Source organism: Zootoca vivipara, chromosome Z (assembly GCF_963506605.1).
Source record: "Zootoca vivipara chromosome Z, rZooViv1.1, whole genome shotgun sequence".
Lineage (NCBI taxonomy): Eukaryota > Metazoa > Chordata > Lepidosauria > Squamata > Lacertidae > Zootoca > Zootoca vivipara.
Genome location: NC_083294.1, coordinates 17,003,146 through 17,019,231, shown reverse-complemented (window position 1 = coordinate 17,019,231; position 16,086 = coordinate 17,003,146). Strand labels below are relative to the sequence as shown.

Below are 16,086 nucleotides of genomic sequence, written 5' to 3'. Positions count from 1 at the left end.
AGTCGGGAGAGTCACTTTTCAGAGGCAAAGGAGCAGAGAGATGAAGCATCCTTACTTGCTAACCTGCCTCTTCTCTTTTCACTCAACAGGGTAAGGAAGAGGCAAGAGCTAAAATAATGCAGCAGTTACACTAGGAGTCTTTTGGAGCAAGATGATAGCTGCACTGGACTGCAAGCAGACATCTCCTGATATGACTGGAAAAGGCTCAGTGTTTGAAAACCCTGGAGAGCAGCTGCCACTCAGTGTAGACAATACCTACCTAGGTGAACCAAAAGATTCACTCATAAGAACATGAGAAGAGCCTGTTGGTTTAGGCCAAATGGGGCCTATCTAGTGCAGCAACCTGTCCTTACTGGACTTGTGTGCAAAAGTATTCTCCAATTGTCCTTCACCATTATTTGTCATTACAAGGTAGACTGGGCATGGAGGTTCTGCTACCACAGTGCATAATTAAACCATATGACTTTAAAAAGAGGATTAGACAGATTCATTGAGAAGGCTGTCGATGGCTGCAGGCCCTGGTGGCTATGCTCTGCCTCCATGGTCAGAGGCAGGAATGCTTGTGAATACCAGTTGCTGGAAACTGCAAGAGGGGTGAGGGCTTTTGGGCTCAGTTCCTGTTTGCTGGTTTCCCATAATGGGCACCTGGTGAGCTACTGTGAAAACAGGATGATGGACTAGATGGGAGTTTGGCCTGATCCAGCAGGCTCTTGTGTTATTATGCTCTTAGTAGACCTCCATAAGCAGAGCCCTGCTGGACCAGGCCAGTAGCCCATCTAGTCCAGATGCTTTATATTGAGCCACACCTCTGTTGCATTTTGCACACTGATTGGCAACAGCCCTCTAGGATTTCAGGCAGGGAATATTATGCAGCCCTACCTGGAGATGTTGCTGGGAATTGTACGTGGGACTTTCTTCATGCAAAGCAGATGCTTTACCACTAATCTACAGCCTTACTTCTGAACCCCTTAACCAGTGCTTTATCCTTCAGGAATGATTTGTAATCCCCAGTGTTTGGGCTCCATCAGAGGAGTCTCTGAAAGGGCCAGCTTTTCCTGCTGTGGCTTCCAAACATGAGAGGCGTTCCTGGATTTTGAACTATAATCCGTGTTGCAAAGGAGTAATCCCACCCTAATCAAGGCACGTGTGTGTTTTTCTGGCCAAAATGTCCGATTAAAGGAATTTTCAATTGTAAGCCTACTGGCAAGTCTACAGGTTACTCCATCTCAGTGCAAAGTTGCCTCACCAGCTTCGCAACACTTAGAAAACTAATAAATGCATATCAGGTAGGAGATGGAGAGAAGTTTGCATCATTCTGCATAGAAAGGCAGACTTCACCATTTGCATTTTCCAAACAAAACAAAACAAAACCATGTAGACCAAAACACAGATCTTTTCCTGTGGCTGTAATTTGTTGCAAACTGTTTTTAATCATGGATTACTTTAATGCGCTTCATGTGGGTCTCCTTTTGCGCTTGATCCAGAAGCCACAGTTAGTGTGGAATGCTGCAGCATGGAGTGAGGCCTTGTTAACATATAAAACCTGCTCAGAGACCTGCACAGGTTTCTGATCTGCTACTGGGCCAAGTTTAAGGTGTTCCCATGAGTATATAAAGCCCTTAACAAATTGGGACCAGTTGACCTGTAAGATCACCTCATCCTACCTGTGCCCACTATACCACTTCAGCTGGCAGAACTGGAACTGTTCCAGGAACCACACAGTACCTGCTTCACATTTGTAAACTCAGTCAGTAGAGCATGAGACTCTTAATCCACTGGGTACCAATCTGTTTCTGGGCACAATTCAAATAGCTGGTTATGACCTATAAAGCCCCATACAGCTCAGGCCCAGGAGAAGCTAGACTGGAGAAGTTAGATTGGCTCACTCCTGGTTCTCCTTCTGCTGTCAAGTGAAGACTGTTTTACTCTGGCAGGCTATTGTGAACTAGCTACATTTTAAGAAAAGGGCTTTCAACAGTGCTGTGCTGTTTTCATCTGTATTTTAATAAGATTTGTTTTTATGTTGTTTTAATTTTGTTTTATTAGCTTTTAATGGTGGTCTTATCAATATTTTTTCAGCTTTTTGTATTTTATCTGGGAGTCCTGGTCGAGAAAAAGGTGGGATACAAATAAATATAATAATAATTATAGGCTGTTCTTGTTTGCTCAGTAAAGTGAGGCCAGGGCTTTTCTCTTTGGACTCTGTGCTGTTTTAAATGACTTCCCTAACAATAGCATTTTGTGTTTTCGTTTTGAGTGTCTTCACAGCAAAGAAAAGCTTTGGGGAAGAAAAGCACCTGCAGTCCTGTGGCATCTCTTGGCTCACCTTCTCTGAACTGTGCTGCTACTGACTGTGTGCCATATGTGGATAAAGGGGGAGCAATGGTTTCTAAATATAGATACAGGGAGAGCTGCAATAGGTATATATATATATATATATATATATATATATATATATATATATATATATATATATTGCATCCATTTATCTTTCCAAGAATGCACCTGGGGGATTTAGTAATTAAACCATACCCATCCAGTTTCTATGGTGCCCATACAAACACCCGGTAGCATCTATCATCCAGGGAGCAAAGGGGAGGGGGAGGGAGCAAGGGAATGGAGCACATTGCAAGGGGGGGGGAAAGCCTCATTCTGCTTCACTCTGTGCCCTGTTGACCTAGCTTTTCCTTTCCCCAGACAAGCCCTTTATCTGGCATGTGCCCCTGGTAAATCACAGCTTTACTTTTGTGGACATATTACAATTGCGACAGATATTTGATACACTTGGGCTGCATATGCACTGTACATACTTCAAGCGCATGGCTTCTCCCAAAGAATCCTGGGAGCTGTCGTTTACCCCTAAAATATCCAGCACTCTTAACAAGCTACAGTTCCCAGGAGTCTCCGCTGTGTCTCATATCTAAAGAAGCCCCAAACCTGGGAAACCCAAGCCCCTGGGATCTTGCACCACTCGGCGACTGGGGTGGCATAGAACAATATTCAGAAGCATTATTGTCGCTGGCCGTGGAAGCAGAGCCAAGTCATTGTTGCTAGTAGCCACTGATAGCCTTATCGGCCTCCATGAATTTGTCTAATCCTCTTTGAAGGACAACTTAGCTATTGGCGGCCATCATTGCCTCCTATGGGAGTAAGTTCCCTATTTCCACCTGTTTGGCATTCAGAAGGTCCTGGGTTCACTCCCCAGTGACATCTCTCCAGGTAGTCCTGGGAGAGACCCCGCTGTGTCTTGAAATCCTTGGGGTCTGCTGCTAGTCTGTGGGTTCAACACTGAGCTAGGTGGACTGTCTGGAAAAAACGGTTCCATGTCTGTCAGAGAGAGAGAGAGGCACGGAATGGGTGCTTTGGGACCAGAGTCTGCAGCTTTCCCCTTCCTTCCTCACTCTCTCCACCCACACCCCAAGTAGGTTGGGCTGTGGTGAGGCTACGTGTGTGCGTTTCACTGATCTACTTTTATACATGCCCCCTCCCCCCACCCCTAACCCGAGAAGCAACACACAGATATTTATCTGGATAAATAAATAAATAAATATATAAAATCACCACACCTCTTTACCAGTGATCCCAAAAAATCTGCATCGGGAAGCAATTAAAGGCTGTTGCCATGGAGATCTTGACTGCTGTTGGATTGCCCCATCAGCATGCAGCTGGTTTGGAAAGTGGGTCACTTTCTGCAGCCACTCTGTGCTGCTCTCCCTGATGCTGCAACAGGGACAAGCCTACCTTTAGGTGGGAAGTTGCCACCTAAAGCTCGACATCACTGTGCCCTGGAGGAAAAGGCCTCAGTGTGGTTCTGTCAGTCCTTGTGGGGGAAAGGCAATAGCTCAGCATTACAGCATCTGTCTTACAAGGAGAAGGTTCCAGGTTCAACCCCCAGCATCAGGAAGTAGGCGTTGGGAGGAAATCCGGCCTGAAGCCCCAGAGAGCCATTGCTGCCAGGGACTGTAGACAATACTTTTCCTTTTTTCCAATAATCTTACTATTATTATTATTATTATTAAAAATCAAAAAGGAAATCTACAATGGTTCATAGCTAATATTCAATAGCTTCTCACCAAAGAATAACTAATCCAAATAAAAACGCAAACCAAAAGAAGGAAAAGGGAAAAGAAAGAAAAGAAGGAAGAAAGAGGGGGGAAAAAGGGGGGGGGAAGGAGAACTTACGTTTCTTCATCTGTCATCTATATACAAAAAAATTATTCAGAACATCCACTCCAAGATAACACCCAACAATTCCTCTTTCTACAAGCTGATATTTTGATCCTCAAACCCAGATTTAAGCTTGTTTTCTTTTTCATGCAAAAAGTTTGCATGAGCTTCCAATCCTTAGTAAATATTGACAATTATTTTTCTGTGATTAAGCACCTAATCTCAGCTAAGTCCTATGATTTCAATAACTGTTCCACCATCGTAGGTAATGATGAATCTTTCCATTTTTGTGCATATAAAAGTTTCACCACTGTGATCATGTATTGAAATACTGTAATGTTCAATTTTATATCCATTATTCCTAGCAAGCTTCATTTTAATGTTACACTTTAAAATATTCTGCATCAGTGTAGTAGTAGTGGTAGTAATGATGATGAAGATGATGAAGATGACGACGATGATGATGATAATAATAATAATAATAATAATAATAATAATAATAATAATATTTATACCCCACCATGTGACTGGGTTGCCCCAGCCACTCTGGGCAGGTTCCAACATAATAAAGAAACACAGTGAGACCTCAAACATTGAAAACTTCCCGATACAGGGCTGTCTTCAGATGCCTTTGGAAAATCATGTAATTGTTTATTTCTTTGACTTCTGACAAGAGGGTGTTCCACAGTGTGGGTGCCACCACTGAGAAGGCCCTCTACCTGGTTCCCTGTAATTTCAATTCTTGCAGTGAGGGAACTGTCAGAAGGCCCTTGGAGCTGGACCTCATGTACATATTTGTATCCAATATTTCTTAGCTTTTCTTTTACAAGTCCACCAATATACTGAGCTGGATGGACCAAGGGTCTGACTCAGTATAAGTTCCTATGCCAACAGGACATAATCTGACTTTCCCTAAGTATTGCTGTGGCTTCTGCAGGGCCAAATTTAACAGTCTTCATTCTGGAATATTGGAAGGGCTCCAACCTTCAAATATCTAAAGGGCTGACATATGGAAGATGGCACAAGCTTGCCTTCTGCTGCTCTAGAAGGCAGAATTTGAACCAATGGAGCCAAATTGCAAGAAAGGAGATTGCAATTAAATCTTCGGAATAACTTTCTGATAGTAGGAACCATTCAACAGTGGAACAGACTCCCTGGCAAGGTGGTGGACTCCCCTTCATTGGAGGTTTTCAAGCAGAGGTTAGAGCTGCCTTGCCAGGAGGACCATGATTCCTGCATTGCAGGGCATTGGACTAGTTGACCCTTGGGGGGCCCTTACAACTCTACTATTCTATTAGTCTATCTACCATCTGCTACAGCATGCTGAAAAAAAATAGGCTTATCCAGCCTCAGACCTGCAATTTGCCTTGCGAATGCTTCCCCCTTCCCGTCTTTGGAAGCCCCAGCTCCACGGATATCTCCCAACCGTAGCAAGAAAAACAAGGTCATAATCACCTTATTGATTCTGTCTCCAGCTGAAGAAATCTAATCCTCTGTGTGTGTGCGTTTGTGTGTCATTCAGAGCAGAGCTAGCAATCCAGTCTTTAACTCTAGCAGCTAGGGGATTCTCTATCGCTCGGTGGAAGGCTTATGTTGTTACAACACGTCAATCAGTCTCCAGAACGCGTGCATTAAGTAGATGGCCTTCTTGTCATTTCTCCCTCCACCCTCCTCAGCTGATTATCTGAAAAGAGAGCAATTTCCTTTTCAATTCCTCCTGCTGCAGGAGAACCATATGGCCCTGGAATCCAAATCCTGCTTTGCCCAGGATGAATCTGTCTCTCTCTCTCCCTGCGGAGAGCCGAGGACCATTTCAAGCAAAAGGGAGAGACTTAGTGAAGCTGGTTCATGGCAAGACTGGAGATGTTATTTGTAGGGAGAGACTTAGGATCTGCTCCTCCTTGTCACCCAAGGAGGGTGATGGGTATGAGGTTCCATTGAAACACAGGAAACTACATAATATTGAGAGTCAGCAACTGCTCAATCCAACCCAGCGTTCTCCTGAAGAGTCACTAGCCACCAGCCTCTCCCATCTAAACGGAGACATCAGTCTGAGTCTGTGTTTGTGTGTGGTGAAACTTCTGCTGCTTCCACATCATGAAGTTTATTTAAACTTAGTGCATTCATTATATATTATTATTCTTTTTCTTATTTACAAGCCTCATTTCCCCCGGACTGGGACTTAAGGTGGCATACAAATAAAAATGCAAAACACAGATAAAATTTTCATTTTGTCAAGCCTTTGTTCAGTGGGTAGAGCATGAAACTCTTAATCTCATGGGCATGGGTTCAAGCCCCATGTTGGGCAAAAGAATCCTTCATTGCAGGGGGTTGGACTTGAGGACCCTCGGGGTCCCTCCCCACTCTATGATTCTGTGATGACTAGATACAAATAAGATACAAATCTACGGTAAAAGGTGAGCCAGGTAGAAATTTCAGGATCCTGCTCGCAAATTGTGACTCTCCCAAACCTCACAAATGTATCTTGATCCTTTGTTGACATCAGGTGCATGGCGTGACCGGAGAACCTGGTGACAAGTACACAGTCTTGCCACAATCATTGCTGATCGTCCAGTGCCATGCACTTAGTTCCATACAACTGACTGTGGTTTTTCAGGCCACCTAGAAAGAATGATTTGAAGTCAAGCAGCAGATGCCAGAGGGCTGAAATGTTTCCAAGTCAAGAGAACAGCTGGCAGGCTGAAAGGGAATTCTGTGTGTACTCTCATTATGATAATGCAGTAATGACTGCTGGTAATTAAAGATCTGTCAGCTCTCCCAGTGGAACAAACCTCTGCTTTTCTGAAAAGTAATATGCTGTGGATGCTCCCAACAGCTACCAAATTCAGTTAACTTGCACACCAGAGAGGGGCCACAGGGAACGGATGGTATGCTTTGGCTGTTTGAAAAGCTCCCATAGTCTGGGGGCAGCATTGAAGGTGAGGCACGAAGGCTCTGCAGAGCCAGTGCACGTAACAAATTAAAAAATTCCTTCCAGGAGCACCTTACAGACCAACTAATTTTGTCATTGGTATGAGCTTTCGTGTGCATGCACACTTCTACAAATACACTGAAACGGAAGTCAACAGAGTGAGAGGGTGGGGAGGGGTATTACTCAGAAGGGTGGAGTCGTCAACAGGTTTACCACTCCTATCAGCCAATACCCATTCCCACCACCCTTCTGAATAATACCCCTCCCCACCCTCTGACTATACATAGGGGTCTGGTGACTTCTGTTTCAGTGTATCTGAAGAAGTGTGCATGCACACGAAAGCTCATACCCAGAACAAACTTAGTTGGTCTCTAAGGTGCTACTGGAAGGAATATTTTTTAAAATTTTGTTTTGACTACAGCAGACCAACATGGCTACCTACCTGTAACCAAAGCCAGTGCTGTTCATTAGCTATCTCCATTAGCTAGGTTGTGTGTCTTGGGACTTGTGGAAATAAGTTGGTCATTCACCACACCCCAACCAGTGTGATGTTATCTGCAGGGTATGTGGAGCCCCAGCAGAGTCTTCAGAGATTTCTTGCTCCCAGCAGAAGATCCTCTTCCAGAGTCCCCAATTAAGAGGAAAACTCCTCTCCCACACAGTTCAAAGTAACCAAGTGTTTATTGTCTCCAGATGCAAGACAAAGCTAAATATTGCGATCTACTATGTGCAATCCTTATGGCCTTTGAAGTAAAGATACATATGTACGGAGAGATCCACTAGCACTATCATCATGCTGGCTAACTATGAAAAACCCACAGTCTCTTACCTTAACTCTCACATATTCAGAGTGAGATCCTGTCAGCAAAACAGGGCAGGACATGAACATGCAACAGGACTAGACATCATGAAAGCAATGCCCTGGAGACTATGATACTCGTCTCTACACATAGGCATACAGCCTGGACCAATGGGAGGGTGAATGTCTCAGAAAGGCATGCAGTCGACCTGGCTGGTGTTGCTATGGTAACCCAGTGCGCCTGGCACCTTTTCTCAGCACATCCAGATGTGGGGTGTGTGCTCCTCAAGACATGAACCCAAGCACTGTGTAATTTAACCCATGGTTCTCATTACACCAAAAGTGTGAATTGTTTGAAGCAAACTAATAAGGTTTGTATAGCCTGTGTGAGGGCCTCCCCCCACCCTCCCCCAGGCTTGTGGTGTTTCCTGCATGACAGGGGGTTGAACTGGATGACCTCTGGGATCCCTTCTAACGGTTGTTGGCGTCTATCTGCCTTGAGAGACAATGGAGTGTGCCTCGGGGGTTAGCCGCACAGTGTGTATGGAGGTCCTGGGGCGCCCAGACAACATGACACCCCTCTTAGCCTCGCTGATGTAGTCTAAAGGAAACTATAGCAATGCATTTGGTACCAACTTGGCTGGAGAAGTTTCCCAAAGGAGACGTACAAGGCGCCACCCAACCGCCTTAGGGACCCCACTCCAAATTTGTGTAGGTTTACTCCATAAGCCTTTTCTTTCCCCAAATATATCCCACAGGGCAATAAAGGTTTAGGAACAGTTTTTCTTCTCTGAGAAGGGCTACCTTCTCAGATTGACAAGCCCCAGCTGCAGAAACCGCCTTCTTGACCGTTGGCCCACTAGTGGTCTCGTCCACTCAGTCTACCAGAGCCTGTCTTCGTATGCAGGCGAAATCCCTAACTTACTGAGGGTTTGAGACCCACCTTCAGCTGTTTTAGCCAGCCAGTCAAAGCCATTTCCTGGGATGTGGCTGCTGTCACTTGCAGACAGCTTCTAGGAGACACAGGTAAGAGTGGGGAACCAAGGTGTATGAAGTACCCTAGAAGCAAGACGTGTCCCCCACCAGAGGTACTGCCCCTCTTCTAACGCCCCATACGTACACCCCATACACCCTGACTCTACAGTTCTATGGTGCTATGAATTTAAACACCACACCTTTAATCACTTTTTAAGATATGAAACCTTCATTTATTAATCCAAATGACATCATTGGCATTTACAACATTCATTGCATAAACTTGGACATACAAAGTTTTTTGTTTTTTTTACCACCTCTGGTTAATAACAGACATAACATTGTACAAGATATTGGCTGGATACATGTTCAAACAAATATTTGGGTACAACAACTTGTCCATAATACATACCTTTTTATATATATTTTTTCAATTTTTTTATTTGTGTATTTATATCTACTTAAAGAGACACAGATCCATTAGCTACTTTGGGTCCCAGGACAATGAATCTAAAGGTGACATAAAACACAGAGGGGGGAGATGTTTGTTTGTTTTTTAAAAAAAGAAGAAGCAGAGAGTGAAATACTTGAGAGTAAGCGCCATGGGAGACAATATCTACCTGCAACATTCCTTCTAAAAGCAAAATAAAAAAATTAAAATTGAGAAGCCTGTTGATGTGAGTCAACTTCAACACCTCATCATAGCTGGCTGTGATGGAAGGAACTGTCCATGCAATGCACCAAAAAATAAGAGAGCAATTGAAGAATCAGGTGTCCCCCCTCCCCCCCATCCCCATGATAAAGTTTTCCCCCCAACAGTCATCGCCTTTTACTTTGTACTTTATAACTACAACTTTGCTATCAGAACAGTAGGGAAAGAGAACAGACAGACCACCTGCCCTTGAAAAATAAGACACCCAAGAACTGAAAATTAATTTGTCAAGTGCAGTTCCAGCTGCAAATAAGTTGGTTTCATTCCCCCCCTCCCAAAGGTCTATAACACGAGTTAGATGTTTGATTGAAAATTCGGAGAGGTATGAGTACAGATCTCTTGCAGGTTTAAATACCGGAGACTCCCACATTGACATTTTGGCAGCTGTTTTCCATTTCTATATCTATTTTTTCTTTTAAAATATATTTCCATAGTATGTATCCCTTCCAGGTTGTTTTGTTTTGTTTGTTAAAGGGTTCAGTTCCTTTCCCGACGAAAAAAGTGGACTACAATTCGTCTGATCGGACCACGTGGAAGAGGGTGACATTGTAAAGGATTTGGTGACCGTTGTTCCACGCATAGAGGGCTCTGTCCTTGGGGTTGTAGTCCAACATGGAAATGTGGGAGTATTTGTTTAGGAAGGGGATATCGATGTATTCATAAGTGGAGGTGTTGGTCTGATAGGCGTAGGTCACTTTCGTACCTCCCGAGTAACCATTGGTGACGTATAATGTGCCACAAATGATGAACCCTTCTCCAGCGCTGCGTTTGGGGTAACTGGTGTTCCAAGTCTGGATGCTCTGCAAAGTGTTGGGGTCCAGCTTGCTGATGACAATGTTCCCCGCATTCTGGTTGGTGGCATAGACTGCCCACAGGCCATTCTCATCCACCATGAGGTCAATGTCCGAGTGGCCACCCCAGGCATAGTGGTAGACATTGTTATACCCGGCATAGTCCAGGCTACGAGTCTTAAGGATGGTCTCCGTTTTCAAGTCAAATTTGATTATGATGTGGCTTTGGTATTTGTTGAAAAAGATGGAGCCATTATAGACCACTTGTCCTGTCCCAGACCATGGGTGTGGGAGGCGGTGAGAGGTGAAGTTGTCTGTGTTAATGAAATCGGACATGGATTTGTACTCCCGGACAAAGCGATTGTTGTGATAGCTGTCCATATACCAGACCTACAGAAAATGCATACAGATATCAGCATTAGGAAGAAGGAAAAAAGGTGTTTGAGAAACATTCTGTATAGATACCAGGTTGTGTCCAAAGTTAGTCCTACTCAGAGTAGATCCATCACCCTCTTTACCCAGGCTTTTGACAAAAATATACCCCGTGCATATTTTTAGGAGCTACCTTATATATGTGTCTGTCAGTTGTTTTAAATGGTTTTTTATTTTGTTATAATGCCTGGGACCTTAGGGTGTAGGACAAACAGCAGCAGCAGCAACAACAACAATAAAAAAATAGTTTGCAGCGTTTTGGTCTTTTTAGTTTAGAGAAACTGTAAGATGATAGATGTTTATAAAATTATGCACAGCATGGAGATTTCTCTCTCTCCCTCTCTCATAAGGTTAGAACTCAAGGACATTCCAAGAAGATGAATAGTGCAACATCCAGAGCAGATAAAATGAAGGGCTTCTTCATGCAGAGCATAGTTAAACTATGAAACTCACTTCCACAGGAGAAAGTAATGGCCACCAACCTAGGCTTTAAAAGAGGAGCCAAATTCATAGAGAAGGCTACCAATGACTACCAGCTACGATGGCTGTGCTCTGCCCCCACAGTCAGAAGCTTCTGAATGCTAGTTGTTGCAGGAGGGGAGAGGGCTCTTGGACTCAGGTCCTGTTTACTGGTTTCCCATAATGGACATCTGGTTGGCCACTGTGAGAACAGGATGATGGACTAGATGGGCCTTTAGCTTCATCTAGCACTGTGTTCCCCAACCTTGGGCCTCCAGCTGTTTTTGGACTACAGTTCCCATCATCCCTGACCACTGGTCTTGCTAGCTAGGGATGATGTGAGTCGTAGTCCAACATCAGCTGGAGGCCCAAGGTTGGGGAACACTGATCTAGCAGACTCTACTCTGAGTAGTTGTATGCAACACTCTGCTTTGCTGCCTGTTGTAAATAGCACCAAGAATGAACCAAGAACTAATTCAACCATGTGCTTCAATGCTAATCGACAGCTTGTGGGTTCAGTTGGGAAATTGGGGTCTCCACAATACCATTACAGATGGAATATATTTCTACAGAGTCAGTTCACACATTTCACTGCATGTCCTGTAGAGCAATATAGTAATTAAATACCCTGCAATCGAGTGATGACTTTAAAAAGCCCCATTTCTAGTACATACTAAAGGGCATGAGACACTCTCTGCAGCATCCCATCTAAGGTGCATAGGAATATAAAGGACAAGGCAGTTCCTTCGGGAATCTGTCCCCGAGCTGAGAAATAATGGACACATTTTGAGAAACAATGAAAAGGTGTGTGTGTGTGTGTTTTCATGAAAGCATAATTCTGTGAATGGGAACGGTCAAATATCCCTTGTCATTCTGTCCATGGTTTAGTATGGGATCAAAGGAAGAAGCTCAGGATCATGTTATAGGTGCAGTGAGGTTCATCATCTTACCTTGCTCTCACCCTCTGGAGCTAGTGGGTCTGTCATCCATGAGCCAAACCTGGATCCAGATGTCTTGACTGTGATTGGGTCACTTATTGCTGTCAGTTTCCCACAGGCTGCAGAAAGGTTGAACACAATGGGAGTGAGCAAACTATGTGATTTTTTAAAAATGGTGCCCTGTCTAAATCAACCATTATCTTTGGATATTTTTTTTTGTGGGGGGGGGGAATAGGGATGGCTTTCCATTTCACATGCCACCCAGTCAGGTCCTTGGCTGGAGGACTATCCCTGAATGTGAACAGGAATGCGCCTGTAAACATTAGCAGACCATGTGCAGAATTCTTATACAGGAATACACTTCACTGTATCTTGAGTAGACCCTTTTCTAACCCTGGTGGCCATACTCTGAGTAACATTTGCTGGGAATTGCAGGAGGGGAGAGTTGTTATTGTGCTCAGTCTTGCTTGGGGCTTCCCATAATGAACATCTGTTGGCCACTGCGAGAACAGGAGGTTGGACTAGATGGCCCCCAGCAATGCTCTCCATGTGGAGGTCAACTGTGAGAGCAGAACCTCCATGCCCAAGGGGAGTCTAGCTCTGAATGCTAGTTGCTGGGAAATCACAAGTGGGGAGAGTGCTGCTGTTGTGCTCAGGTCCTGCTTATGGATTTCACAACGGCACTTCTGCTTGGCCACTGTGAGAACAGGGTGCTGGGCTAGATGGGCCATTGGCCTCATCCAGCTGGGCTCTTCTTAGCTTCTGTTCTATCCATCTGCAAGCAAATCCCCTCTTTTCAAAAACTGAGTTTGCAAAGAAAGCACTCCTCTTTCAAGAGGGAACACAGGGAATTGCCTTTAACTGAGCCAGACCACAGGTTCATCTAGATAAGCATGGTTAGCACTGACTGGCAGAAGCTCTCCAGGGTTTCAGGGCTTTCCCATTTGTTACCTGGAGATGAGTGAGTGAAGGAGAGACAGGATGTTAGGATTCCAGTGCACCTTGCACCCAGATAGGCATGTAGCCCCTTGCATTGCAGTGAGTTGAACTAGATGGCCCTTTGGGAACCTTCCAACTCAACCATCCTATGATTCTATCACCATCCAGGGTGTTTGTGATGCCACGGAACACTCATAAACTGCTCAGGTGAAAACAAAAACAAAAAGATTGGTTTTGTGAGACGCAGCAAGGGTTCTCCTCTGGATCATCCAATGATGATCCAATGATCATCCACACAGGTCGGATAGCCATCTGTCAGGGATTCTTTGGCTGTGACTCCTGCATTGCAGGGGATTGGACTAGACCAGTGTTTCTCAACCGCTGTTCCGCGGCACACTAGTGTGCCGCGAGACGCTGGCTGGTGTGCCGCGACGTGCGGCGACGAGAAGGGCGATTTGCATTGTCACGTGCCTGGCGGCCGCCAATACTTATCACTGACCCACCGGAAAGCAATATTTCTCCTCCTCTTTCCCAAAGCTCAGTGCAAACGAGCCTGGCGGCCGCCAATACACAACACTGACCCGCCGGAAAGCAATATTTGGCAAGTGTTTCTTACAGTCATAATTATAATATAGGGCGGCACAGAGTTAAATTTTTTAACTTTTTTAATGGTGGTGTGCCTCGTGATTTTTTTCACGGAACAAGTGTGCCGTGGCCCAAAAAAGGTTGAGAAACACTGGACTAGACCCCTGGGGTTCCAAATCTCCAATTCTAGGATTCTTTCTGGATAGCAAAATGTAACCTCGAGTCAGCTGTGAAAGTGCTAAACAATGGGCAGCAGTGGAGACCTGAACAGCACATTCCAAACAGCAGCTGACATCACCACCACGGTGCATTAGAGCAGTTACAGTGCCTATGACTCCCTCCTCCTTCTCTAATTAATGGTAATTAAATTGAGAATTGTCAGCCACATCCAGTGGCCTCCTTCTCTTAACAAACAGCAGCCTTATTAAGAAAACTGCCTCCTGGCACTCCTAAGAAAGGAAATTGTTCTGAAAACAGCTGGGATGCTAATGGTGCAAAGGAGCAAAGAAAGGAAATTGACCAGAATCAGGACTTTTGATGATGGAGCAGAGAAAACACTTTCATGTTTACACTCTTGCTTACAAAACCACTGATTTGTTGGATGACTGATATTTGCCAGCTGCTATTGAGCCAAAAATTATAGTGCTTCTTAGTCATCTAAGCTGGCATTTTTGATGACTGGCATGCCACTGTATTAACTGAGAGTTCCTTGCTTGATGTTTTCAATGCTGTTAGGACTGCCTATGCTATGTTCACATCAGCACTATGATGTCACTTTAAACAATCGTGACTTCCTCCAAAGAATTCTGGGCTCTATAGTTTGTTAAGGGTGTTGGGAGATGTCCAAAGACTCCTCTTCCTCTCTCATGGATTTAGATGGATCAATTCTTTGATGGACTCTGATGGACTCAGTTTAGGGCAGTTCAGGAGACTGAGATTGGATTTTTTTTTACATGTTTCACATGCAAAAGGTCCCAGGATCAGTTCCGAGCATGTCCAAATAGGGCAGGCATGGCTGTTTGGGGGCTACAGTTCCCATCATCCCTGACCACAGGTCTTGTTAGCTAGAGATGATGCCAGTTGTAGCCCCCAAACAGCTGGAGGGCCAAGTTTGGCCATGCCTGAAATAGGGCTTTCCTGCTGTCAGTTGCAAGGTCCATGGTCTTGACATGTGTGCTCCACATATACTCCACTCTGTACTTTTGTCTCTGTCCAGGGTCCTAACCCTCTCCAGCAAGAATCTGGTTCAAGACAGCCCTCCATGGGCCTTCCTTCCTGCATTCTTGTCTGGGACCCTGGCTGTTATTTGGAACACAGAAATAAGACACAAACCCCCAACCAGTTCCGTAAATCTATGTGCACCTCGCCCTCAAAACAGGGGGCTCAAAGTACACCTTGGAACATAATTAGGAATGGAATTGAAAATAAAACTGCTGAATTGAAACATAATGCTGTTCTACAATTCTATGGTGTGGCCACATTTGGAGTACTGTGTTCAGTTTTTATCCCCTCACCTCAGACAGGACGTTGGAAAAGGTTCAGAAAAGGACCACCAAAATGATCAAGGGAATGGAGTGACTCTCGTAGGAGGAAAGGCTGCATGCAGCATTTTGGACTTTATAGTTTAGAGAAGAGGCAAGTAAGACGCAACATGATAGAAGTTTCTAAAATGATGCATGGCATGGAGAAAGTGGATAGAGACTTGGGGCAGATAAAAGGATGTGCTTCATACATCAAATAGTTAAGACTGTTGAACTCACTCCTGCAGGAGGGAGTGATGGTCATTGATTTGGACGGCTTTAAAAGAGGACTGGGCAAATTCATGGAGCAGAGGCCCATTGCTGGCTACCAGCCATGATGGCTGTGCTCTGCCTCCACAGCTGGAGAGAACAATGTTTCTAAAAACCAGTTGGAAACCCCGGGAAGTGAGGGGGCTCTTTTGCTCAGGTCCAGATTGAGTTTCCCATTGGAGCATTTGGTTGGCCACTGTGAGAATGGGATGTTGGACTAGTTGGACCATTGGCCTGATTCAGCAGTCCTCTCCTTATGTTCTTATATAAACTTCATTTACTAGCATTCACACATATATGAACCAAGCATCCATTTACTGGCTTCACCAAATGATAATGTGCAATCATTTTCAGTGTGGAAAGAGGTGCCTTGGGGAAACAACCACTCTCCAAAGGCTTTGCGCACAGTTTCTGTGACTCTTTCCTATCTCCACATTACCTGTATCGACACCTTCTCCTCCTTGCCCCAATTGGTGCCATTTGCTAAGATCTAACATCTCAGTTTATTGGGGATTGCATTCTGAGCAGGTTGAGGCCATGCTGTTACATCCCCAGGTGTCATAAAGC

General features: G+C 44.6%; 1 protein-coding gene across 2 annotated transcripts in view; it reads right to left on the bottom strand.

Moving 5' to 3' along the window:
* Positions 1–9,083: 9,083 nt before the first annotated feature.
* OLFM1 (olfactomedin 1) overlaps positions 9,084–16,086 on the bottom strand; it is a 49,276-nt gene continuing 42,273 nt past the window's right edge. For both annotated transcript variants that reach the window (XM_035113493.2, XM_035113492.2), the window contains exons 5-6: positions 12,218–12,324; positions 9,084–10,766 (exon numbers count right to left, since the gene is read on the bottom strand). In XM_035113493.2, the coding sequence (XP_034969384.1) occupies positions 10,092–10,766; positions 12,218–12,324 (782 nt within the window). In that variant the 3' untranslated portion in view covers positions 9,084–10,091. The remainder of the gene's footprint in view (positions 10,767–12,217; positions 12,325–16,086) is intronic.